At 41.6% G+C, this 27734-nt stretch overlaps 1 protein-coding gene across 1 annotated transcript in view; it reads left to right on the top strand.

Annotated features, from left to right (window-relative positions):
- The first annotated feature begins 1539 nt into the window (after nt 1–1539).
- The window catches only part of CDK19 (cyclin dependent kinase 19), a 130548-nt gene continuing 104353 nt past the window's right edge, over nt 1540–27734 (top strand). The window contains exons 1-2 of the mRNA XM_075498559.1: nt 1540–1853; nt 21113–21188. Of these exons, the coding sequence (XP_075354674.1) occupies nt 1726–1853; nt 21113–21188 (204 nt within the window). The 5' untranslated portion in view covers nt 1540–1725. The remainder of the gene's footprint in view (nt 1854–21112; nt 21189–27734) is intronic.

The following is a 27734-nucleotide window of genomic DNA, read 5'->3' as shown; positions in this document are numbered from 1 at the left end:
TCTTATCAGCTCCTCTACCCCTCCCATCCAGTGTGTCTTAGGCAGGGGAAAAACTTTTCCAATTAGGGAATTAATGCTGGCTGCGCAGGGGATAAACCAAGACGGTTTCTGGAGATGGACAGCCTCCGCTTTTACTCTTCCCCTCTCTAATTTCAGTTTCATTCACTTGTTGCTGGCTGTTATAAACTCGGGTTGAGCATACCAGGCAAGGATTATTACTTGCTTGTATGACAGGATATAACCTTCATACTTGGTTAGCTCTGCGTGGTGCTTCCACAATGCAAATACGCTTGCAGAGAGTGATGTTTTTCACAAAGATATCCCTGAATAAGAGAGACTAAGACGTAACTTTAGAAGGCCTAAATGTTTCTATTATCTCAAAATACTCAGCGTGAAATCTGAAAGCAGCATCGTGTTTGTCTAAAAATCTCTATGCTTTAACGAATTGCAAAGCCTCAGCGACGAGCCCGGGTCAGTATTTGAATGCAACCGCTGTATCTGCCCCTGTGATCCGTAGTGTGAACAACGAGTTTATCTCGCAGCGCCTGGCTACCTCTAGCCACTTTCTGAGCATCCGTGTTTCTGTCACGGAACCGCAGCGACACAAAGGTGACGCCGCGCAGGGAACCTCCACCCACTCCAGCTTTCCACTCCTCCGCCTCCTCCCCGTTCGGCCCCAAACGGGCGCGGGCCTGGAGCGCGGCCCTGCCGGACCGGCACACGCGGGACCGGGACGTGGACGAGGCCTCTGCTCCGCTGAGGAGCCGTTTGCTTGGGGCGGGCCAGGGCCCGAGCGCTGCCGGCACGGGAAGCGGCCCAACGGCCGCTCCCGCGCGCCGCTTGTCACCGGGCCGAGTGGCGGCAACCGCCGCTCCCGGGGCCGCGCCCCCGCCCTTCAGGCGAGCAGGGGATCTTCCCCAACGCCGCAACCCCGCCGGGCCCGGGCCGCTGCCTCGAAACAGCCCGCGGGCCGGGCCCGCCTCGGCCCGCGCCCCTCCCGTCGTCGGGCGGGGAGGCTGCGGGCGGGGGTGGGACTGCGGGCGGGGGTGGGACTTCGCAGCCGCCCGGGGCCGGCGGCGGGGACCCGCGGCCGAGCCACCGCGGGGGCGGGGCGAGACCGGCCAATCAGAGCGCAGCGTCCAGCAGGGGGGCGGGGCGGGCCCTTGAGTGGCAGCTCGCGAGATAAACAAGTTGCCGCACTATTCGGCTCCCCGCTGCGCCCTGCGAGGCGCGGCGGCGGCGCGTGCACCCTCCCTCCCAGCGAGAGGCGCCGGGCCCGGCCGTGCGCGCCGCTCCCGCCTCTATCCCGCAATGTGAAGAGTCAGCAAGTTCCCAGCGGCCGCTGAAACGCTCAGCGTCTCCGGGGAGCGAAGTGCGCCGACGCCGCCTGGCCGGGGCGGCCCGGGGCATGCCGGGAGTTGTAGTTTTGCCGCCGCCGCGTCCCGCCCGCGGCGCCGGGGCCGGCGCCCGCAGCCGCACTACGACTCCCGGCGTCCCCCGCGCCGCGCCGCGAGGAGCCCAGTTGAAGCGGGTGGCGGCGGAGCGCACCCCCTCCCCCCGCCAAAAAGCCCCAAACCAAAACAAAAACAAACCGCCCACCCCCCGCCCGCCCGCCGCCCCCGCCGAGCCCCGGAAATGGCGGCGCCGGGAGGGGGCTCCGTCAGCCGGGGGTGCTGATCCGGCCGCCGCGTCCCCTGCCCGTCCCTCCCCGCCCATGGGCGAGACATGGACTACGAGTTCAAGTCGAAGCTGGCGGCCGAGCGCGAGCGGGTGGAGGACCTGTTCGAGTACGAGGGCTGCAAAGTGGGCAGAGGCACCTACGGGCACGTCTACAAGGCCCGCCGCAAGGACGGGTAAGGCCCGCGCCGCGCCGCCGGGCCGCGCCGCCAACGGCCGGCGGCCCCCCCCCCCCCTTCCTTCCCCCCCGCGCCGGCGCCCTCCCCTCCCCTCCCCTCCCCTCCCCGCCGGCGGAAAGTTTCTGGCAGCGCGCGGGGACGGGAGCGCGGAGCCCGCCCGGGCAGCCCCCGCCCCGCGCCGGCAGCGGGCCGCGGTGCCCCGGCCCTGCGGCGGGGGCGGCCCGCGGCCCTCCGGCGCCGCGCGCGTGCGACCGCGGGTCGGTGCCCGGCTGCCCGCCGAGCCCTGGCGTCGCGTGAGGGGAAGGCGATGCCGCCCGCCCCTGCCCGCTGGCTGCGCCCGCCGCCCTGCTGTCGCGGTCCCCCCCGTGTGCCCCCCGTCCTGGCGGCCGTGGGACGCGGCAGCGCTCCACCGCCGGCGGTGGTGGTCGAGGCCCCGGTGGCGCGTCCCGCTCTGCCCCCCTCGGCGGCGCAGCGGGCGGGGGGTGCTGTGTCAGCAGGCTGTGCCGTTGGCATCGCCTTTGGTTTTCGATACCGGGTTTCATGTCGTCGCTTTCATCTTTTGTGCGACTGCGTTCGTGCTTTGACGTTCTGCTCCGAGAACTTGCAGGGGATTGGAAAGCGAGCAAGTTTGATGCCAGGAGCTCCTGGCTACCGGCTGCCCCTCCTCGGGTTCTCCCGTTCAGGCCGATGCGCCCGAGCCGCCCGGGGAAACCCCGGGGAGCGTGTTGGTCCCTGGTCTGGCCCCAGCCGCAGGTACCCTGCTGAACCCAGAGCCGGGCAGGCTTGGCTTGGCGGCGTGTCTGGGAGGCTCCTCGCAGGCAGAGCTGGCAGCTTCTGTCCGTACCTACGCACAGGTGTGTGGGAGGTGTGTCTCCATCGCCTCGATCCCATGCGAGAGCAGGATACCTGTCCCTGTCCTCAAATACCTGGCTGCTGGCTGGATCCAAAGGGGTCATTTAGCCATTAAGCCTACGTATGTTGGCTAAGCAGGGCTTCCTTCTTTTCCCTGGGGAAAAGACAGCTGGCACCATGGCATAGGTGTCCCGTGGATGCCGTTTTTACTGTGCTGTGGTTAAGAGAGCAATGGGGAACTCGGATTGCTTGGCTGGTGCGCAGTCGTTGAAGAGGAGCAGTCCTGAGGCCTGAGGAAGGCTCTCATGCAGGTGCAGGTTCCAAATACAACCCCTTTCTTTCAGAAGAGCCGTTAAGCACTTTTTCACTCTGGCGTGTGAATACTGCGCAAACACGGACCGTGTTTATAGAAGTGTTCTAAGCATACTGTAAAGTTTGATAAAATATACTTGCAAATCGGAGGTGATACCTTTCAAACAGAAAGCCAAAGAGTAATAGCTTTCCATTATAGGCAACTGAAACTTTGAAAAAGAAAAGACTGAATATGGAAAAATGTCAATTTTTTAAACAGAGTTCTGGAAGTGATTAATGGAGCACTGCTGCTTTAGATTAATAGAGAAGTTCAGGGATTTTTTTTTGTAGGAGTAAATTGCATTCATGTGTGTCTTGAAAATTTAAGCTCTGAGTTAAGAGGATGTAGTATCAAAGTGATTAATAACTGAAAGGTAGCACACTAATTCAGGCGGAGGATTAAATGCTGGGAAATGAGCTCTGATTCTCACTAGCTTGCTCTGCAACCTTAAGAATAGTAGAGCATAGCTAACTTGAGAAGGAAATGTTAAAGCCTTTCTGGGTGTTCCAGCTGCCACTGAGCTCTTCTAATATTTGTAGGTTTAGTAATTGTGTTTTCTTTTTTTTTTGAAGTTTTAATTTACTTATATTACATATATATATATATATGAGATATATGAGAGTAAGTGGTAGTAAAAACCACGCAAAATGCTGGTTACATGTTTTTTGCTGTTCTTTGATATAGGAATCCTAAAATTACTACTTGTAAGAACAGCATAAAAGAGGCAGAGCTTTGAGTTCACCATTTTATGAAAAAAATGAAATTTGATGTCTGTTTCTAACTTACCTGTTTCGTTTCTGTCATTGGCAATGGAAAGCTGTTGCAAGATTTGCATTAATGCTACAAAACACCATAAAGGACATGTCTTCAAAATCCCTACAATAATAATAGTATTATAAAGGCAAATGGGTAGTAAAACAAAAGTAAACATGATAAAAAGATAGCTAATGTGTCAGAGCTGGGAATAATCCAAGGGAGACCTTGAGCCGTAAGAAAACTAAGTAGGAAAAGGAAGCGCAAAGTTTCAGTAGGCAGTCAGATAGATTAAAATGCAATATAATATGGCACAAATGTAACTGTACTATATACTCAGAGGTTTTACTTCCTGAAGCTTGGAAACTGGATTATTCTCCCTTTTTTTGGTTTTCCTTTTTATGGCATTGGTGAATTTACTCTCAGTTGCTTTTGTATAACTTTAGGACCTTGGGTGAAAGACAGATGTGAACAAGTTAGGAAAAAAAATAGAAAACAACCTAAATCATTAAGATAAGGTGATTTCCTTATGAAAATATCTAGCTAAAAATACCTCTGCCGGGTGGAGGATATTTAGCATTAGTTCTTAACTTTAAGGGGTCCTTTATGATGGAGAGAAACTCTTTCCAGTGCTGGCAACAGAAAGCCAGCAGTGATGCATATTTATAGTGTGCTGATCACTGGGGGATTTTGAGCCTTGTGTAAAGGAATTCTCCTTTGGCTGATCATAGAGACTGTTTCAGTATTTCAAATTTGCAAGGCATTCCTGTATAAAAGAAAAAGATTCTGGCTACTTGCTTCTTATAGTCAATTTACAGTCTCAGGAGTCTGAGGGCAGTAAGAACCTTGTAGCTCTGCAGAAATTCCACTGAGATCCTGTCACTTCATGTTTCAAAAACCTGGCATATAAACTTTATGAAATAGTAAAATATGTTTATACAGAGCTTGGCAAGCTCTTCGATAAAATGCTTGTAAAAAAAGTGGTTGCATTACTTAGATCTCTGTGAATGGTTTGGGCATAAAAGCAGTTTTTCAACAAAGTAACAGCTTAGTTTGGCTTTTTCAGCTGAGAGTGGAATATCATTTGGGCATGTTTCTAGTGAGCTGATTGATTTCTATGGAAGTGAAAAGATTTTTTTTTTTTTTTTTTAATAGGCAGTCAGGTTTGAACAATGTTGCTGTGACATTTGCATGTACTGCATGAGCATATTTTTAAAGATGTTGAGCACCTGCAGCTTCCATTTACTTCAGTAGTGTTTGTGTGCTCTGATGAGGTCTAGAGGTATTACCTGCATTATGCATTTAACTAAATTAGGCACCTGGGTTAACAAAACTTTCATTAATATCTTTGTAGTCCAGAAGGGCTAGAAAATAGGCGTCTTTATATGAGCTGTCTAATGGTTTATTTCAGTATACACAAAAACCGGACCAGTGGCTTTGAGGAGGAAATAGTGATATAAGCCTCATGATTGCAATTCAATTCTCTATGTTAAGTTTTTAGCTCTTTATGTAACTGGAAAATCTGTTACGATTTTTGTGTGTGTGTACTACCTCAAAACATCATGTTGACTTTCACTAACTTTTTTTGGACACTTGTTCACATTTGTCCAGTAAAACAAATAATGCAATTTTTCCAGTCACGATTAGGAAAGTGTGATTTAGTTTCAAGCCTTACCTCTCCTCGTTACATTCCTTGCTGCTTCTTTGATCACAGTTTAAGCCACGATATTGTGCTTAGTTGTTTCACTTCATCTATCTCCTTATCACATGGGATGCAATTTTTAGGATGAAGCGAGGGTTGGAAATTCTCTTTGTTTGTTGTATATGCCTGAATTATTTCCCTTTACTCTTCGGGAAAGATCAGTCTATCAGTCTAGGCCGCTACAGAGTATTTCTGTTCCTTCACCAGGATGTCTGCTCACCTGCAGGAGGATGTTTGGACGAGTCAGCAAGCTGAAAAGATACCGCTGTTGGTTAGTCATGAGCGTGCAAGGAATAATGGGATGCACGAGTCAAGTAGAAAATAGGCCACTCTGTTCTTCGTTCTGTAGCAGTGACAGCAGATGTAGCACTTGCAAAAGCTGGAATCTTCATGTGAATACAACCTTTCTAGTTATTGCTGCTTCTGCTTACCTTTAAATAAACAATTGAGCTGGCTGCTTTCTCTCACGCTATGGCTATGTTATTTTTCTTTACTCGCTACCTGGGTCTGGGCAACAGAGGTTATTAAAATAAAATTACAAGCAGTTCTTTTTTTCTTTCCAAGTAACTACGTAGGTAATATTTTTAATCTGTGTTTTCCAAAACACCTTTTAAAAAGCAGGTATGTGCTTTTTTTAATCTTGTTACGGAGGCAATGACAGAAATACTGAGTGATCAGCTTCCGAGATGATGGCAGGAGAAGGGCCAGGAGTTGTACCCTGGGCAGCTCCCAGGCTCGCCGCCTGCTCAGTAGCAGGCGCTGCCTCTGCAGACCCCTCCTGCCATGTTATCCTTTGGCAAGTGTAAGAGATTTGGCACTGCTCTGTACTGTACAATGTATCAGCTGAATGAAGTGTGTAGATTTATATGCTAATACATTAATACACTTCTTTCAAAAAAGAAAGTCACTATTTGTAACTTGTCAGATTACCTTGTTGTTACTGTGTCTGTAACTTTCAAACAAGAGAATTGGTACAAAAGAGGCTTTACCTTAGCTGCCAAATAGGGAATTCTCTTTTGGAAATTGGGCAACAGTGATGGAAGGCCAGAAACATCACTGTAAAGTACAGGCATAGGAGTGGGGAGACAAACGAAATCACTGTGTGTTTTCCTCCCCCAATTTTTGAGTACTGTAAGCTTGTAACTAAAGAGGAGTCTGTTTTCCTCCTTGGAGTGATATCGGTGTGCAAGAACATTAATGTAAAGTTCTTAATGCGGATCTGAAGTGTTTACTGCATCCAAGTCCACACGAGTGGAGTGAAAGCTAGGGGGAGGGCATGGGAAGAGAAAGGAAGGGGAAGGGCATAGCCAAGGCAAGCATATAATCTAACCTAGGAATGCTGGCTGTGGTCCTGGGCATGTAACCTTTTGTTTGTTTTAATTTTTTTTATTTGATGAATCTTACTTGTTTGAAGCAGCAGTGGAAAAATACTGATTAAGAGAGAAAAAGTAGCATGCTGTGAGGCATGGCTCTATTGGAAAAACAGGCTTTCTCCCAGGGCCACTCGCTGTGGTTGGGATTTCTGCTAATATCGTTAGGTTGTTCAGAGGTTGCATCTGGTCACACTTATGACTGAGATCACTGTGGTGGCAGAAAACTTTAAGTGTAGAAGAGGCAAAGGTAATCTGCTTATTCTCTTAAATCAGTATTTGTATTGCAGTACTTTGTCTACTGTTCTCCCCATATTGTTATTCTGCAGAACTTAAATTACTGAAGTCGTATAGCACGAGCGTGCCAGGAAATGAAACTTGCACTCAAGTTGACTAAATGCTACAAGTGAACAATGTTGGCGGTAAAATCACAGGGGGATGGGTACATGTGTACTGCAGTTACTTTTACTGTTAAGAGAGAGGCAACTCATTGATGCGGCAAGAATTATACTCTCTTGAATGTGAAACTGGAGTGTTATGTACCAATGCAAGTATGTACTTGTAAGATATTTGATAGTCTATAATAATTTATGTATTTACACCTCATTATTTCCTCTATTTGACGTTGTCTTGAATGTAAGTAATTTGAGTTTTCAGCTGTAGTTGCTGTTTACTAATGTAATCCTGTCACAGACTAAATCACAGAAATATTGACCCAAGTCAGAAAGCAATGTATTTGATCCTGAGCAATTACCTTTCTCTGCAGCAAAATCTCTACCAATGATGGTAGCTGAAAAGCTGGTTTTGCTCCTCACTCGCATAATTTTTTTTTCTTGATGAAACTTCTTATCTTGAGGAAGGTAGAATGGCTGAAGGTGTTCATGCCTCGCTATAATCTCTCAATAGCTAAGTAAACCTAAATACTAGATTTACCTGCAAATCCTGAAAATACGTGTTACCCCAGAGTGCTCTTAATATGTGTGAGAAGAAGCAGCAGAACTAAACCAAACCTGTCTAACTAGTTGCCTGCAATGCAGTCTAATAAAAACCCCCAATCTAGGAAGAGATCATTAGTATTTCATAACTGTGCTTTACTGAGAGCTGCCAGTGCAACTATACCGTGGCTCTGCTTCCTGCCCAAGAAGGTAGTGCAAGTGGTGATGAGTAATTTTTAGGGCTTCCCACAGGCTCTCCACCTGCTCCCACAGGTCTCTCCCATGGCTGTGTTGTCCTTTCTTCTGTTACTCTCCCTGAAATCAAGTGCAGAAATGAGCTGTACAGCCCATAGCCTTTCAGAAAGCAAATAGCATCAGCTGGTGTTTCGTTTGCTACTATGGTAAGCACAAAGGTGTGGTGGTGGTAGGACCCTGAGGAAGAAAGGAGATGAGCACAGGTGATGAAATGTAGAAGAGGTTGTGTTTGAGAGAGAAACAGATGAAGATTTTTGCCAGTCTTGCAGAGGAAGACTCGTGCATCAATTAGCCCATAATAAGCTGTGAAGGAAAACCTCTCAAGATTTAGTGGTGTGTTTTTTCTAAAGAGATGAAGAGGATAAGAAGTTTCCTGTTACAGAGTGAAGGGGTTAAGAGTTTTCCAATAGTGCTGCAGGAAAAGGAAGTAAGAGCTTGAGGGGGAAGAAGAGATTCCTTTCTGCCCCCTGACTTGGTAAGAGGGTGCAAAGCAAGGTAGAAGAGGGGCTAGGTCAGAAGCTAAATACTTCTCCTGTGAACTACTTGACATAGGAATTTAATACGTCGGTGTATTTCTGGGTCATTGAATCTAATCTGTTGTATTGTAGGTAGAAATGTTGTAAAGTTTTTTCCATACATCTACGTTAAAGTTGAGTATTTTCACATCATGCATGATTTAAAAACAAAATGAAACAAACAAAAAAACCCCAACCCCCAGAAATTGCTGTGATTCAGAACGCTACAGATGTGTTTGCACAAGTAACCAGAATTTCTGTGGAATGTTCTAACCAAATTCCACTAGAGATTTGTTAGTAACATTAAATTTTCCCATATCTTTTGAAAATACCTACTGAAAGGGAGTGTGTGTGTCTTCTGTGGCCTTAATCAAGCTCATGGTTTGCACAGATGTCTTCTAACCCAAGTCTTTCTCCTCTATTTTTAACTGCCAAGTTCTGCATTGTAAAATAAGATTCTATTTGCATGTGCTCACTGCTGCTTACCGTACAGTTCAGGAGATGATACAGTGCATGTGTATGATCGAGGAAGGGATCATTAGCGGAAGTGACTGGCAGCTCATATATTCTGCTTCCAAAGATGTGTCATTTCTTGACCTTCTTTGCTGGCATTTGAGAACTGACACAGGCTGCTTTTTTTTTTTTTTTTTTAACCTCTCTTACTGAAACAAAGTATTAGAATTTAAAAAAGATTTATTTGTTTCAATAACAGCGTGTTTGCCTGAAGGAATGCTGAAACTGATCCAGGACAACTGCTTTTAGAATAAATTGGCTAACTTGGCATGTGACCTTAGGAAATGAAGAACAATTTCTACTGGTATAGCAAATAAAAACCTTTACTGTTTTGACTTGACTTACGAGTGTCACGTATCTAAATAATTTAGGTTTATAAAAGACCTCCCAGCTCTGGGGACTTGGTTTACATGGATCACTTGACTGTAAGTTAGATGATTGACAGATGATAATGCTAGTTGTGATGATATTAGAAATTGTTATACCTCTTGTGAACTTCAGCTATCTCAACAGATTCAGGAAGAAAAAAAGCACAGAAACCTTTTAAATCAAAATCAGTTGTTATTAACAAAATCCTGTGATAGTCTTTAAATCAACTGATACTTCTGTATCTGAATTTCTTATTAATATGTTCTTAGACTTTTCTGTGGAGCACAATTCCTTGGTTTAGCTTTTTTTTTTGAGAATTTATGAAATATTAGTATATCTGATAAGACTGTCTGAAAGGAATGTTGTAGAGACAGTGTTAACTGACCTTTGCAAAATTGGTGTCTATAAGTGTGGGTGTTCGTTTTTTTGTTTGTTTGTGTGTTGTTTTTTTTTAATTGGAAAGCAGAGCTGACTTTTCTTGTGAGAAAGATTGGAGGAGCTGAGGTTACTGGAAAAGTGAATCTCTGAAGGGCATTATGTATGTTTGCTTCTGCCTTTTCTGGGATTAGCAGTTTTTATATAAGTATTTTCAGATGAGACTACTGCATAACTGCTTGTTTCTCCCTCAGGTGTCTGTTTTCTGCAAAGTTCATGATCTTGAAAAATTTTAGGGTCATTCGTCTTGGAGATGAAACCACACTGAGCTCAGGTTTTCCAATTGGCAAAGCAACAGCTATAGCTTCCTGTGAGTGCTGGGAGTGTCGGATTGCTCACTTAAGGGTAAGGGTTCTGGGCTAAATAGGAGCACAGATACAAGCTGGGGACAGTCTCAGACAGTATGGCTTTAAACATGTGTTCCCATAAACTGGGCCTCATGTGCGGTATGATTATTTTTTTTGTTCATTCCCTGCTGACTTAAGTAGAAGATGCTATTGATTTCTTTTTACGGTCAAGTGAAAATAAATGTTATAGGCAATTGACGTGGAGGCAGAAGCTAGATCTTCTGGAAAGGAAACTACATCCGGAGGTAAAGTAGGACATTTTCACTATTTTAAATCGATGTATCTGGTTTCCTCATACATCAATTGCAGCAAGAGTCAATCCTTTTTATGTGGCCAGAAGGTTTTCTGTCTCTTCTGTCCCTTCTTTCTTTCCCCGTCTTCACTAGAGCAATTGGAAACATTCACACAGGTAATGCTGGGACTCTGCTCTGACTGCAGGTGTCCTTGACTCTCCCATCTCTTTGGTATGTTGTGGGGTCCGAGTGCCTGAAGAGATCTGGTGATACAGAGGTCACTTGTGCATGAAATTCTGGCAGCATGAGATTATCTTTTTGACTCCTAGTAGGTTCTTTTGAGAGAGACGCTTCTTATCTTATGGCTCATGAATTCTGCAAATTCAAAGGTGTTTAGAGAAAATTCTCACTGTATTAGTACTTCCATGGATTACCACAGATTCATGCTAAGATTTATCACCTTGCTCATTCAAAAATGCCATGTTGGTTGCTTTGATTCATTATCGTTAGTGCAGCTGACAGTGGGTTTCAGCCTGTGTCTTTGGGTGTGTCTATTCCTGAAACGGAGTTCCTGTATGAGTTGTTGCTATGTTTTCAAGGGCATTGTAGACTTCAAAGTTAGCTTTATGTTCATACCTTTTGATTAAAACTAATCATTGTACAGGATAACCAGTTGTTCCTTTTCCCAATTCTGTCATGCTCCAAATGAGAAACAGAGGCAGACAAATTACCAAATTTAATTTGACCTTCAGTTCAGAACAACCAAAAGGCCGTTAGAAGTGGAATGCCATTTATTCTACCTTTAGCATGAGTTCAGTGGTGGGAAAAAAATGTCAGTGTAAAACTTTATCCAAATGATGCTCTTAAGCTACAGAAAGAGCACAAGAGAAGCCTATTTTCACTGCAGGACTTGCAGTTTTAAAGTTCAAAGGAGGCAGACTGACTTGGATTCCCTGGGAACAGATACGATGATTGCTGACTGAAGACCTTGTTCTGTGTTGGGAAGTCTCTCTTAGTGGTTGAATAAAGACATCTGTAAGTTTGTGAAATCCTAATTGCCTGATGTTGAAGTGAGGGGAAAGGTGTGGATGCTCCATTAGCAAGAATGATTTTTTTTTCCCATTTCAAATGGAATGAAGTTGGACCCTATGATGACTTTGTAGAATTTCGTTCTGGTCCTTATACCTTCTTATGAGGGTGGTTTTTTTTTTTCTATTCAGCAACTTTATAACTGTAATAAATGTGCTCTGTTGTGCAACAGATACCTCTGGTAAATCTGGAATTTCTATATGCTTGAGAGGAAGCTATTAATTGTTGTGAGCTAGAAAAGGAAAACTAAATAACTGCAGGTTTTAGGCCATTGTCCTTCTGATGGGTCTTACATTGAGTCAATATTTTTTTCTTCTGCTATAGGTGAACCTAATGCGTTACAATGGTTTAGAAAAAAATTGACATTTGGTGTTTCAAACTGAGGTTCTCACCAAAGAGACTCAAAAGAAATACAGGCTTCCTAATATTTGATGTTTTAATAGTAATCTTCCAGCTATCAAATTTGTAGTATTTAGCCAGATTTAGCACTACAGAAGAACAGACATGATGCACATCAAGCTAGACTGTGTAGTTACAGTATGTTTTTACACTGTGGCTTTAGGACCTATACTTATAAAATTACTGAAAACCAGACAGCTAATGTTCTTGACATTTATAGTTAGTCACAAACATTCTTCTTATAAGTGATTTTATGAAACAAACAGCAGATTCTTTTTTGGCATAGTCTAAAGGACCCTGTGTCTGTGGCCTTGGTAAATAAATCACAGATAAATAAAAGCTTGTTTCCTCTTTATTTCAGAGGTTTTTTTTTTTTTGTTGCTGCTGCTGTTCCTTATTTTAAGGTAACAAATCCTTACATGCAGTATCCTTTCTGGAAGGGAGGTATTTCCTAAATCTGCTCATTATCTGTAATCAAGCCTGTCTATAAAGAAATAAGATCAGGTACAGCTCCATCCCCTGCTTTAATACAGTAAATGCTGGAAGAAATTACCTGGAGCAGCAGAATAATTTTACAGCTTTCAAGGTTTAATGTGAATGCTTCAGTTTTTACCTTTATAAACAGGCTGTCAAGTCTGCTTATGCCAATCTGTTATAAAACACACCTCCTTATATGAAATTCACAGTTCTCAGTCACTCAAGATACTTTGGAGCTAGTCTAATTTTAGCAATGGCAACAACCCTGTAGCTGGTTGAGGTCTCTGAATCTCCATCAGTAGATTTGGGGTGAGGGTGGCAGTGACTGAGGTTGTTCTCTCTTTCCTTACAAATACAAGGTTTTCTTATTATAGTGTAAAGGCTAAATTTTAATAAGGTTAAGGTTAGTAAGATTTCCAATGGTCTGTTATTGCAGAGATCTTAAAAATCTGTCTGTGGTTGTGACTGTGAAATAGTCTGAAACGTGTTAACAGTTAGAAGTTATCTATGCTACAAAGATTTGCTTTTAATTTTCTGAATTAGAAACTACTGGAAAAAAGGAAGAGGATATAGTTACGTTATGTGTAATGGTGCTGGAATAGTTCCAATCTCCTCATGTTGATATTAACAGACCTGTACTCCCCGCTCCCAGTCTAATGAAGTTATAGCTGGGTAAAGGAATTTTTTTTTTTTATAACACAGAAAATCTTATCAGTGCTCAGATTTGCTGTTTTGTCTTTTTAATCAGCTGTCATCTCATACATAGCACATGACCTATGGTAGGTGAAGTTTGGGGTTTTTTTTTATAGGTCTTTACCATCTTTTGTGAGACTCTGGAAGCACACAATATAAGGGTGTTGTGTTTAGTGGCAAGTAGCTTAGCATCACTTTAAAGAACAAGGCAAGTTCTTAACATGCACATTTCCTCCTGAGTTCATAGACTGGTTTACAGAGGAATAAACAACCAGAAGAGTAGCCACATCAACAGCGGTTTTTAGAAGTACATCTGTGGATAGTCTATAGATAATAGAACAAAATCTGGGTATAGTTCAATTTCTGATAGGGTACTGTGATAACACTGAGTGTCAATCCATAATCTGATACCAGTGGTGCTTTTAATATGATCTCTTTTATATGGCTGGAACGTGCCAGATTTTCTGTGTAACTGTGTGTAACTGTTCTGCTGCTTGTTTCTCATGTATGTAATGAAAGTCAGATATTTTTTAAAAAAAGCTAATTGTTGTAATCAGTTGCTCTATATTTGAATGTCTCTGCCAATTTATAAACGTTTATAGTAGACTTAATTTTAGAATGCTAATTTCAACAAACAAAATAAAAAAGTTCTCTTTTCCTTTGAAGCTTTTTTTAAACCAACCAGCCAAAAAAAAAATCATTGTTGTAAAAATTCACAGATTATATTATGAGCCCTGCGTTAGCCTTCTTTTGGACATGCGTTTATGGAAGTACCTGACATTGGCAAGTCTATAAAATTATCGGAGTAGGAAACTATGCTTAGCGTTCAGGAATTTGGTATTGTTGCATTTTTAAAAGAGTAACATCTAACATGACACAATCTTCTGCCCTTTATTTCTGCTGTGTTCATAGATTCCAGAAGGGCTTCATTATGGCCTTCAAGTCTTGGAGGTGGCAGAAAGTAAAGAGAAATGCTGCCTTCTGGTGTTATTGTCTGGGTATGCTGCGGTAGCTGGCGTTGTCTGGGGCGTTTGGAGGGAGACCTAGCAGAGTTTAGTGCGTATCGTCAGGCAGTGACACCCATGAGCTGTGTAGCATTCGGGCGCCTTTTTGAAAATTGAGATTATAAGGACTTTGTGAGACAAAAGATTCAGAAATGCAGTATGAAATGTAGCATATTGTTTCCGTTCTGAAAAGTGTTTTCCTTGTGTGTACCTGGATCAACCTTGGGGATTCTCTTTTCACTCTAGCTGTTTTTATATTGCGTAGTAAAGACTGTCCTGTTTGGTGTAGGTTTGTTGCCTTGTTCCCACTCCCCAAATTTACTTTTAGACGTTGTTCCAGATGATGCAAGCTCAACTTTTAAAGATTGTATAGTCATTGCCTGCTGGGGAGGTTGGCTTCCCACCCTGCCATTAAGAGGAAAGTCCAGGCCCAGGTTCGAGCAGATGAAGTGACATACATGTCTGCTCTTTCTGTATGAGAAGTCCTCTCCTGTGCCGTACACACGTGTGCTCTTCTGTTTGCAACACTGAGAAGGTTCCCACCAAACCTCTGAGGGATGCATCAGCAGGCAGGCCAGCTACACAGTCCACAGACATTACTGAAATGGTAAACTTTTCACCGTAGCGGAATGACATAAAAGTCTGTTGGTTTCATCCATTCTTTTTGTGGCCAAAACCAGCCAAATGTAACTCGGGTATCCACATTGTGTTGAACTTGTCTGGGACGGGGCTGTAGGAACAACCTGTAGGTGCTGTGAAGTTTTTTAGCAGAGCAGCAGACAGCTGCCCTTGAAGGTGAAGAAAGACAAACCTTTTAAAGGACTGATGTGGTCATGGATTTCTTTTAAATTTCTGCTTGCTATCCTTACTGTTTCACATTTTGAGTTTCTTACGTAGCTCTCAAAATGAACTAATATATATGTGCATTGAAATTCAGCATGCATACTGTTCCCTAGAAATAAATTAAGATCAACCTGTAGATTCCCAGCTTCTGTTATTTGTGGCTGGTTGCTGCATGGATGAAAAGGAGCTGGCTGAGCTGCTGACTGGATAAGGCTTGATATGATTTGAGGATAATGGTAAAAGAAAATTACTTTCCTAGTCTGTTGAAGAACGTGGTACCCTAGTGACGCCACGTCTGGATTTTTTTGATCTTGTACTTCTTTTGGGTTAGTGGCTATTTCTATATGCATAAAAACCACTAAAGCATAAGAACTTACTGCTTTTTGGGAAGGATTAGGTCCCTTTTCCCAGTCAATCGTAGATACTTTTACTGGTACTGTTACCTTTGTAAAGGGCTATGGCCATGTGCTATGTATGGAGGTAAATCCGTGAGCAGCTTGCATAAAGTAACCAGTGCTGAATGTGATCGATTTAGGGGCTTTGCTGCCATGTTCTGGATACCACGAAAGGTTTTTCAGTTAAATTCTAGGCATGCTTCAGTGTCATGGTTTTGCCTTATCTTGGGGGGGGGGGGGGAGTTTGTAACCCTTGTTGATCTCCTGCTGAGTGATTAACTCTATGCTGTATGACAGCAATTAAACAAAGTGATTAGAGCATAACAAGATATCTGTATGAATGTTGTGTTCCAGACTGTACTGTGTTTGAAGGACACTGAACTCCACAGTGTTCCCAGGCTTTGTCCTACAAAGTCACAAATGTTTAAATTCTGTGAGTGTTGCTTACAAGGGTGAATTGTTGTTGTTTTCTATTAGGTTTTTCTAGCTAGGTCTTGGAATGTTTTTATGGTGCACTTCATTTGTTTAAGAAAATGTGCACTTTAATTATTATTTATTTTTATTTATGATATTGTGCACTTATACTAATAATAACTTTCTTAATTTATACTGTAATGTTAATATCTGTATTAACTGATGTGATAGCCACAGTTGTGGCTTCAGTGTGATTGCAGTCTTTCAAGCCAGTTCCTTGATGTGGATAATTAATTCTGAAGTTGGGATGTATGTTAAATTATGTGAATTCAAGATGGACCATCATTAAAAGTTTAAAAATTTGAATAATAGGGATGAAACAATAGTTTGAACCATGCACTATTTTCAAATCCTCCTATTTTTTTTCTTATGGTCTTGGGCAAGTTGTTTCTAGTTTTCCATTGGCTTGTTTGTAAAGTAGTTTCTCATATGATGGGAGAATTCTGAAGTACAATTGCAATAATTAAGACAGTTTAACTCCTTTGAAATGTTTTAATTATTCTAAGTCTTCTGAACTGCACCCTTCTAAAGTGAATTTGGTACTTTTTGTTCTTTCCAAAGCATTTGGAAGATCGAAACTGGAAATGTTACCCAGAAGTAGTAATCATATCTTCATTTTCTGCATTGAATACTGCAATTGGACATAAGCCAGCTGAGTACAATTTTGCGGGGAAGGAGGACAGAATTTTCCTTTGCACTGTACAAATTAAAATGTTAACATTAACCTTAAGGACTTGCAGAATGTGATATATATTGGTGGGGGAGAAAAGTTTAAGCTCAAAGACCAGGTTATGGCCTTGCACTGGTATGGGTTTTTGAGAGACATACACTCTGAATTATTGCTGGTAGGAGTGAGGAGCTTTGTGTTTGGATGCTGCCTGTGGCTATCTAGAATACTGACTCAGGAAGTTTTGAGGACAGGGGTATATCTTCGGTTCCATTTTTGTAAAAAGTTAGTCCCTGTTAAAATAGCATGAATTGTAAAGCTTGTGGAACTAGAAACAATGTTCATTTTAATCTTTGCCCTGAGTTTCAGATAAGAGAACTTGGAGTGTGGAGAAACCTTGTGGAGGTGTGACCTGGTACCTGTTTTATCAGGCAAATTCTTCTGCATCAATTTTGAAAAACTGTAATAAAAATTGTTGAATTGCAGCCTCTTGAAGAATAGCGTTTCTTTTCAGTTATGTTTTGCTATGTTTTTCACTCGGGTTCAGTGAGTGCGTTGCCACCATTAGCCTGGGGTGGTTGTTTAATAGAACCTGCTTGATTAAACCTTGGTCTATGCCACTTGCTCCCTGCCCTCAGACAAACCCCCGCACAACAGGACCTTCAAGTTAGTTGGCCTGCTCCCAAGCCAGTATTTCTGTGGACCAGATGAAAATGATTACAGACAAAGACCTTGTTTCTGCTTGGCTATCCCTAGCATGGGTGCCTTTTGCTTCATACCAGAGCTGTGTAGTTTGTTGTTGTTCGGGTTTGGTTTTTAAACTTAATCACACTTGCTCCACTCTCTAGTGAAAAATGTACTGATATAGGATCTGTCAGAAAAGGATTTATGAAAACTTTCCTCTTGTATAAATCTGTACAAGTTCTTGAAATGTGTTCAAAGTTCACTAACGTTTTTCTGTATATTCAACATGAAGTAGAAATACTTGCCCCTGCCTCAAGTGTTTTTTGTAAGGTCTTTAGGGAGTTGAACAGTATACTTATCTATCGCACACACCGTTTGACATTATTTATTGAATTCTTAGAAGTGGGGAAATAGCTAATAAAGTACCTATTTTTTTTCTTTGGCCATTTAATACCATTTTATTGAGTAACCAGAATTGTGTATTTCATCAGATTGCATTGGCTGACTTGGTATTGAAGTTTTAAATATATTTCTTTCTTTCTCAAATTATCTTGAGTTTACTATTAAGTGGGAAATATTACTAGTTAAAATACCAGTTGGTGGAGATCTTTGGGAAAGTGCTTTAACAGGCTGTTATGTTTGCATAAGAAGAACAGTTAACTTTGGAAAAGTATTCATATAGACTTGCATTTCAGCCAAAGCAAGTAAATGATATTTATGTATTTAAAGGAGGCTATATTTATGATTCTGAAGCTGTTGGTAAAAAAACATTTTGTGAGATCTAGAATATCGTATCTTTGGAGTTCTGTATCCTTGACACCCATTTATTTTAGGTAAGTATTTCATTATTGCCGTTTTTGCTCAATGTTCACAAACCCCAGTGTCCTAGAAGTATGTTGTTTGCAGCTCAGTAGAATTGCCTTCTTCTCCCACATGCTATAATATCTTAAGTTGTTGGGTGGTTTATTTTTTTTAAACATCTTTCATCATTTCTCATTTGTATCTTAAAATCCGATGTAGAGTGACTGGCTGTTAAGTGCTGACGGACTCACACGGCAGTGGTGTTAAGCAATGCTGTTGAAGGCAGTGTGTGCCGAACGGCGTGCCCGGTCTCTGTGGTGACCTTCAGTCTGTGAAGGTCTGAGTAACTGAATGCAATGCTTGCATCTGTAGAACTAGTTCAAGGGTAGCCGTATCAGTGGGGTGGTGTGCCCAGTTAAGTAGATGTGCCAAAAGAAAAGTATACTGCAGTGCTGTAGTGACTACATTGTTTTGGGATTCAAGCTGATATGTCTGCATGGGATTGTTCTGTACTGCGTAGTTTAAACACAACTAGTTTAAAAGCTATGACCAATTTTAAATGTCCAGGTTTTGGTAATGGTCCAGGTGATGGTTTTGCTTCTGTGGACAATATAGTTTTGTCTTCACAGTCAGCAATCTGATTTATGGAGTTAATACTTTGCAGTTTATATAAATCTTCTGTGTAGACAGCAGAACTGTGTATGAATGGGGATGGGCATTTATTATTTACTCTTTAAAAAATGAAATCAGAAGCAATTTCTGTGAGATAAGGTATGAGCTTATTACCTGTAAAGTTACACATTTCTTGGTTCTGCATCTTCGTCTTGAGCCAAGTTCTTGTAAATGACTAATTTGTGAAAATAAAGGGCTGCTCAGTGGGGAGCAAAGAAGGAATCTGAATTATCATGCCAGTAGATAGATCCTGGCGAATCATGCTTAGGAAGCAGACATGTCCACTTCTGAAGTTACTCCAGAAAGTGTACTTGGTGAACAGCTCTTACGAGCTGTTAATGCAGTATTTGGCCTAATCTTAGTAGTGGTAACTTGTTAGGCTTTCTTTTGCCCTTGAAAAGTTTTGGGTGTCTCCCCCTCCTCCCCTGCCAAAGTACAGAGTCAAAAGTTATATGTTTAAAATACTGTGATATGAGGCTATTTCATTTTAATTAGCCTAGAGGGATAAAAGTTTGTTTTAGAAGAGGAGGGTCCAATCTTCTTATTCTTGTTTGTCATGTGTGTTGGTTGTTAAGATTTGCATCTAAGTATGCGAATGAGTGAATACTTTGGGGGTGGTTGCAAGGCATGTTGTAAGTTGCTGTGCTTCCCATTTCTCCACAGAAAATCTGTGCAGAACGAGCATATATTTCTCTTTGGCAGTTCCAGAAATCACTTAGGTCACCTCAAAGTAACCCATTCCTTTAGTTTCAGCTGTGGAAGGATCTTGTGTTACTCCAAACTTATCTGGAGAAAGAGGCCCTTCAAGGTTGTAGCCTGACATGCTTGGTCTTGCTTCCTTAGAGATCAATTTTGCACCAAATCCCAAACACATTGAAACATCCTGCTTGAAATAAAGCAGATTGTAATTCCATTACAACTGAATTCCTCTGTTTTTTAATTTGGAAGGAGTATCTTTTCAAAGATTTCATGTAAGTGCTTGTTTGAGAGAGGAATAACAACTATTTCTGAGGTAAGGTGCAGCACCAGAACTCAGGTTTCCCAGTTGGAGCAGCCACAGAGTGACTCCTACTTCAAAGGTGGATTTACTTTTTGCAAAACTTGCAGCGCACTGCATTTTCACGTGTAGTCAAAATACATCTGGAATTTTCTTGTCATATTTTTGCTTCAAAAAACATAGTGCAAAAGGGGCAAAATGGAAGCCAAGCACAATGTTAACTATAGATATGCATTGTGGGTTTAGCTACTGCTGAAAATTACTGAGAAAAATGATCACCTGTAGTTACTAATACGTGTAGGCAGTTATAATTTCTGGTCAATTTCATCCCCTCCCCACGTTTGTCCACGCAGCCACTTCTCATCCTATGAATTTCAGAGGTGGGGATGTCAGAGAGGCTGGAGCTGGTCAGGACACAGACTTCTGGTTAAAAGCAAGAGAGGCTGAAACTAATTAAAGTTAATTTTTCAACATATCAAAATGAAATGGTTTGGGACTGGATGAAGGGGAAACCGAAGTCTACCAGAAATGCCATAGGGAATCTAGATGGGGGTTAGTGGGTTGTTGAATTGTAACTGGTGAGTCCACAGAAGTGCATCAGCACCGTGGGTATCGGTGCTTATCCACATCTATTGGTGGTAGCTGAGTCCTGCAAAACCTTACCATAGGCAGTAAGCTGGTTATGTTATATCACAAGGGCTTTGAGATGCTACTTCATTTTCCTGTTCTGTTGATTTTCCCTCTAAATCACTTTGAACTGTGATTATTTAAAAGGAGAATACTGTGTTTCGGCTTTGTCCTTCAGAGCACACGGTTTCATATACCGTGTAGGGGTTTGCTGGTAGCTAGCACTCGAGGAGAGTTCTGTGCTTGTGCTCTGGCAAACACAAACTTGCCAGTGAAATTCATGTTCTTTCAATAAGTATAATTAGTTTAAAACATAATAGTATTTCAGAAGTAAAAATGGATTGACAGTGGCTTGTAAAATCAAGTAAGATCCTTGCAGTTCCTAGGTATTTCTGGGAGAGTTTTCCAGGCATGGGATATGATAAAACTGTGCTGCCTTTTCATGGTAGTAGACAGTGTCCTGGAATTTCAGGAAAAGTGTTCTCCAAAATTCTTTTTAGATGTTATTTGCAGTTATCTATATGGTTTCAGAGAGAAATGGATATAGGTTAACAAAGTTTCTTTACGTGGGAGTTTGGAATTTTTGAAGTCTGTGTAAAAAGGAAACCTACTTTTAATATCTAAGTTTAATTTATGCATAAAAACAGATTGGCTTTTCAGCTTTGTGATCCATACCAAATGAAAATAAACCATTATACTTGTATTGATTGGTACAAATAAACCATTATACTTGTATTGATTGGTACAATATGTCAGAGCTAAAAATATTCCTCTCTCTTTTTTTTTTTTGTGTGTGTGTACAGAAAAGATGAAAAGGAGTATGCACTGAAGCAAATTGAAGGTACAGGGATATCCATGTCGGCCTGTAGAGAGATTGCAGTAAGTGTACATAAATGAAAGTATTTTTACTGACACTATTATTTAACAGATATTTTATTTTCTCTGAATTAAATAACACAAAGTTTATCTAAATGTTTTCCTTAAAGTATGCAAGCATAAAAGTTACTCAAACATAAGATTTTCTTAAAATGCTTTCTAAATAATACTTTTTTTTTTTTTTTTAGTGGGAAGAGGTGTTCTTGCTAGGTAATGGTAATGCCTCTTACTAGTATAGTTTTGTTTTATCTGCTTTTATGTGTTGACAGGGAAATATACATGAATGTTTTAATGAAGAATTTTTAAAACTGGATGTTTTTAAAATGACTTGAAGGAAAAAGGTTCTGAAAAATTACAACTGTCATTATAAGTCCACTTGCTAATAATGTATTTTGTTTCAGATGAATGGTAGCTTACTGTTCTTTAGCACCTGAGAACAATTTGTTCTCCTTCTTCCTTATTTGCTTTGCTAAGTACAGAGAAATTTCATAGCAAAATAAGCAGCTTAAATTGTATTTTTATTACATGTGTCTTAGGGGGAAAAAATGGATTCAGAAACTGCACACTTCTGAGCACAGTAGTGCCCATACATATGTGTGTGTATATATCTTTCTTTCAAAGTTGGTAAGAATTAGGGGTTTTTATGTGAAGATAGATTTTGATCTTTAAATGTTTATGACTGAAAATGTGCATTACTGTCAAAGTGCTGGATAGTGAGTAAAATTTTGCAATGCAAGAACTTCTCGCGTTGCAAAAATAGTGCACTTGTTTGATTAAATATTTACCTTGTTTGAACACTGTCACTGTGCTGAGGGCTATTGAAATGTGTGATAGGATTTGTACCTAAAGCTCTTCATAATCTAGCAGTGCTACACTGAAATACAGCAATCAGGTGTGCAATGCAATGTGAGGCATTAGAAACACATGATGTTTGAACTGAACAAACCACTGTATTGTGTTTAGTGTAATGCCCATGGTAATTCTGCATGAAGAGACTTAGCAGATAAAACTACTATCCTTTTAAAGTGCTTGTCACTATAAGGTCAAGGTCACTCGTGGGTTTGAGAGGTGGCTGCATTGCTGTCAGTCACTTTACACAGAATCTAACCCATGACCTTTTTGCTCATATTTCTGCCTTTTGAGGAAATAAGAAATCCTCTTTTAAAGTCAGGACTAGATTATATTCTTGTTACTATAAAGTCCGTTTTGACAGCATTGAGATTTTTTGTTTGATTCTTGTCTGTCTTTGGTCTGTTTTAAATTATGCTACTGTGGAGACAATGTGTGGAATAGTCCAAAGGAGACTTTCCTGTTGTCATGATAGCACTGTTGTGGTAGGGACCTGATTCTGTCATACCTGGGCACAACGTCATGAGGAAGTAGAGTGTGTGAAATTATTTTTTTCCCACTGATGATACATCACCATTTCAGTCTTGATTTTTTTTTTTTTTTTTAATTTGATGAAGCTTTGTGCAAAGCTCAGTACAGCCTGGGAAATTTCACAACTACTGTGTAAGTTGCTTAAATCCTCTCAATGGTTCTTCCTGTAATTCTTCCTCAAATGATATTTTACTCTTCTCCAGACTTTACCATAAAACTCTATAACCTGAGATAATGTAGCAAATTGCTGTTTGCCTCAGTGAAATTTCAGGTTAGTGAAATATTAGAAATGTGAAAAAGGTAAAGGTGAGATAGTTGAAAAAGAAACATGAACTTTGTAATACAGAAACAAGCAGAATGAAGTGTATTTTCCACAAAGAGAATCAGACTTATAATTAGTGCATTAATATTTAATCTTGTATTTAAAGGCTTAGATAGGTAACAAAGAAGATAAAATTTACTGTTTAAATAAAGATTATCAGCCTGGAAAGAGGCCATATTAAAATATCATGGGTAGCTCTTTTTGACATCTTAAAAAATCAAACCAAAACCAACCAAAGTGTGTCGTCCCCCCCAACCCCAAAAACCCAAACCCCACTCATACTCTGTGGAGGCTGAGAACATGGAAGAAGCACCAGTGTACTTGGTTCTGTCTGTGTTCAGAATATTTTAGTAATTCTACAACCTGAAGACACTTGAGAATGTGCTCAAGAAATCTATTGCTGAACTAAAAGGCTTTCAGTTTTGCAGTTCAAGACAGTTTTGTGTGTAGTATTGCTTAGTCAGTAGATCTTATTCTGAGTGTCTAACTTTCCCTAAGAGAAAAGGTGGACTACTCCTCTCTTCTGATATTACAGATCAAGTTGGTCTGTCTTTGCTTAGGACTTTGAAAAACATAAAGCCTCTTTTACCACTATTAATACGAGTTTTTCATGGAAGAAGGCTTATGTCCGTGAAAACATCATATAGGCAGTGGTTTATGGGTCAAGTGGAGATTACTTCCTTTCAACTGTAGGGTGATACCTGCTGAAGGAATCCGTATTTTAGCCAATTCTGTTGTATTGAATATGAAAATACTGGAGGGGATTCTTATAAGATAAAGAATTACAAGGGGAAGGGAATTTCTTCCCTGTAACTAGAGTCTATTCTGAAGATAACTGAAATGCCACCTATTTCTGTGTTCTTGTTACGAGGCAGATTATTGCTGGGCTTAAGCAACAGCATTTTTGAAGAGTAGAGCTGGAAAATATGAATGAGAATAATGAAATATAGAGCGTTCACTTTTATATGATTATTTAGTTAACAAATGTGACACCCCTCTCAGCTCAAGACGTGTATTAGCTTATTTTGAACCAGTGATGGGTGAAATGTTTTCATTATTGCTTGAACATCAGGGTGGGATTTCTAATTGGTTTTGTAATGTGGGCAAAAAAAATTTCCTGAATTCCTAGGGGTATTTATAGACAAAATGGCTCTAGCAATTTGTTAATTTAGTTTGCATTGTAGAAAATAGAAAAGAAATAAATTTTTTTAGACATTAAGGCCTTAAGAAAACTCTGTTCCTTTCCATTCAGAGATGGACATGAGAGCATATTCATTGTGAAGCAGTTTAAAGATACATTGGAAGCCTGCACAACAAAAGAGCATATGGTTATGCTACTGGGTATTAGGGTGAGGATATAGATTTCTTGATGCAGGAGGAGCTCTCCTGTATCCTTTGGTTTGGAAGAGGGAAGCTAAAGAGTTGAACGTAATCAAGTGTGGAGATAGGCAAGGATAATAAACTGGATTTATAAATAATCTGGTGCATGTTTTGGGAAAAGTTTTCTTCATTATGCTGAAAAGGTAACTTAGGTACTTTGAGGGGAAAGGAAGACTTTTATTCAATTCTGCTGCCTTTGTGTTTTACTTTTTGCTCCTTACCTTATCTAAGTAGCTTTCTTAGAGTGCCAGATGGAAACAGAAGAAACAGACCAGAGGTGTATTATTTGTTAGGGCTATTTTTTCCTGTGAAGTATCTTGGCCATCATCTGTTAAGAATCAATAGGTATAACATTAAAAGTCTGCAAACAGCTAACGGTAATGGAGTTTTGTAGTTTTTTATCAAAAAGGCACGAAGGTAATACAGCTTTATCTGGGATTTCTTGTCCCAAAGGCTTTACTTCCTGTGAGAGTATCATGCTGGTTACTTCAAGTGTTTTGCTTTCCACGGTGAACAGACTATAAACTTCTAATTGTGGATTTTGGGAAAAACTAATTCAGAGAAAAGAAAAATATAAGCCTTTTCTTAATCAGTGCTCTTCAGTGGCTACTCAAAATATGTGGATAGGTAGCCTGTCCCTGAGTGTGGAAGAACTTCAGTGCAATTGTTTGTGATATATAAGGTGTAAGAAAAGTACAGTGTCATTGTGAGTATTTAAAAGGAGGGCAGGAGAAAGCAGTAAAATGTCTTTGCTTGAATTTCATTTTTTTTATTCACAGAAAGAGATTAATTCGGTGACTGATTTGGACAGTGGTTATTAGGCTTATGCTGCTGGACCCCAAACTGTTTGCAGCTATCTCCACTGGAACTTATTTTAGTGGCTAAGTCACTTCTAAAATTTGTGGTTGTCTGTTGCTTTTCACATGAGGAATTGCAGAAACCAAAGGCTGAATGGTAGTAGAGGTTAATCTGGAAATCCTCAGAAAAATTGCAGTCTTGAACAACTTGGGGAGCTACAATATGATTATTGTTATTGGCTTATTTAGCTGAGATGGTGGAGTTTAGGATCCTAAGTGGAGGGAGCACATCAAAAAGCAGGCTCACAACCCTGGACTTCAGGAGAACAGACTTCAACCTCTTCAGATATCCGCTTGGAAGAATCCTATGAGATACAGCCCTGGAGAGAAAAGGGATCCAGGAGAGCTCATTGATATTCAAGGATCACCTTGTCCAAGCTCAACAAAGTTCCATCCCAACAAGTAGGAAAGCAAGCAAGGGCAGCAGGAGGGCTGCATGGATGAACAAAGAGCTCCTTATTGAACTCGGACATAAAAAGGAAGCATGTATGAGGTAGAAGCAGGGATTGGTAACAGAGGAAGAGTATAGAGTTGCTGTTTGATCTTGCAACGATAGGGGTTAGGAAAGCCAAGGCTGACCTGGAGTTGAGTCTGGCAAGGGACCTGAAGGGCAACAAAAGGAGGTTCTACAAGTACATAAACAGCAAAAGAATGACTAAGGAAAATATAAGCCTGCTGCTGAATGGGAACAAATAACACAGAAAAGTCCAAGGTACTTAATAACTTTTTTGCCTAAGTCTTCACTGATAAGACCAGCCTTCAGGAATCTCATGTTCCTGAGACCAGAGGGAAAGTTGAGCAAGGAAGACTTACCTTTGGTGGAAGAGGACCAGGATAGGGAGCACTGAAACAAACTGGACATACATAAGTCTGTGGTGCCTGATGGGTTGCACCCACAAATGCTGAGGGAGCTGCCTGATGTCATTATGACACCACTCTCAATTACCTTTGAAAGATCATGGTGGTTGGGAGAGGTTCCTGAGGAATGGAAGAGAGCAAATGTCGCTCCTGTTTCCAAGAAGGAGGATCAGGGGAACTACAGGTCGGTCAGCCTTGCCTCAGTCCCTGGGAGGGTGATGAAGAAAATCATCCTGGAAACCATTTCCAAACGCATGAAGGACAAGAAGGTGATTGGGAGTAGTCAGTATGGATTTACAAAGGGGAAATCGTCCTTAACGAACCTGATAGCCTTCTATGCTGAGATGACTGGCTTGGTGAATGAGGTGAATGCTGTGGATGCTGTTTATTGTGACTTTAGTAAGGCTTTTGATACTGTCTCCCATAACATCCTCATAGACAAGCTAACGAAGTACAGGTTAGGTAAGTGGAAAGTGAGATGGATTGAAAACTGGCTGAACAGTTGGGCTCAAAGGGTTGTGATCAGTGGCGCTACGTCCAGTTGGAGACAAGTCACTAGTGGTGTACCCCAAGGGTTGATACTGGGGCTGATACTGTTCAGTATCTTCATTAATGAACTGGACGCTGAACAGAGTCCATCCTCAGCAAGCTTGCAGTTGACACAAAACTGTGAGAAGTGGCTGATACACCAGATGGTTGTGCTGCCGTTCAGAGGGACCTCAACAGGCTGGAGAAATGGGCTGAGAGGAATCTCATGAAGTTCAACAAAGGGAAATGCAAAGTCCCACATCTGGGGGTGGAATAACTCCAGGCACCAGTACATGCTGGGAGTTGACTGGCTGGGAAACAACTCTCCAGAGAAGGCCCTGGTGAACAGCAAACTGGCCACAAGCCAGCAATGCACCCTCAGGACAAAGACAGTCAACAGCATCCTGGGCTGCATTAGGCAGAGCATTGCCAGCAGGTCAAGGGAGGTGATCCTTCCCCTCTAATTCAGCACTGCTGAGGCCACACCTGGAGTTCTGTGTCCAGTCCTGGGTTCCCCAGTACAAGAGAGATGTGGAGTAACTGGAGTGAGCCCAGTGCAGGGCCATAAAGATGATGAAGGGACGGAAGTATCTGACACATGAGGAGAAGCTGAGAGGGCTGGGATTGTTTAGCCTGGAGAAGAGAAGGCTTGGGGGATCTTACCAAGATGTATAAATACCTGATGGGAGGCAATGAAGAAGTGGGAACCAGACTCTTCTCGGTGGTGCCTGGTGACAGGACAAGAGGCAATGGGCATGCATTAAAATACATGAAATGCCATCTGAATATGAAAAGACACTTCTTTACTGTGAGGGTGACTGAGCCCTGGAACAGGTTACCCAGAGAGATTGTGAAGTCTCCATCTGTGGAAATGCTTAGAGCTTGACTGGACACAGTTGTGGGCAGCCTGCTCTCTCTGACCTTGCTTGAGCAGGGAGGTTGGGCTCCATCTCAAGAGGTCCCTTCCTGAAAGATTCTGAGATTCTGTGAAACAATCTTCTAGTATTTCTGTCCATTGAGTAGAAATAGAGCCATGTATTTCTAATAAGCAGGTGAGCATTTTGTACTAACAAAATAGTATGATTATACACTACTTCACAGTGAAATACGATGAAGAAACTTTGGTTTGATAAGTTCCAATAAAAGATGCAAGTCTTCTATTGGCAGTCTTGTATCCTAAGTTGCTCTTCCAAGGTTCCTGACTGGTCACTGAAATTAGGTATC

This window comes from Mycteria americana, chromosome 3, assembly GCF_035582795.1.
Source record: "Mycteria americana isolate JAX WOST 10 ecotype Jacksonville Zoo and Gardens chromosome 3, USCA_MyAme_1.0, whole genome shotgun sequence".
In the NCBI taxonomy this organism is placed as follows: Eukaryota; Metazoa; Chordata; class Aves; order Ciconiiformes; family Ciconiidae; genus Mycteria; species Mycteria americana.
Note: the sequence above shows the minus strand (reverse complement) of the source record. Positions and strands in the feature narration are given on the sequence as shown.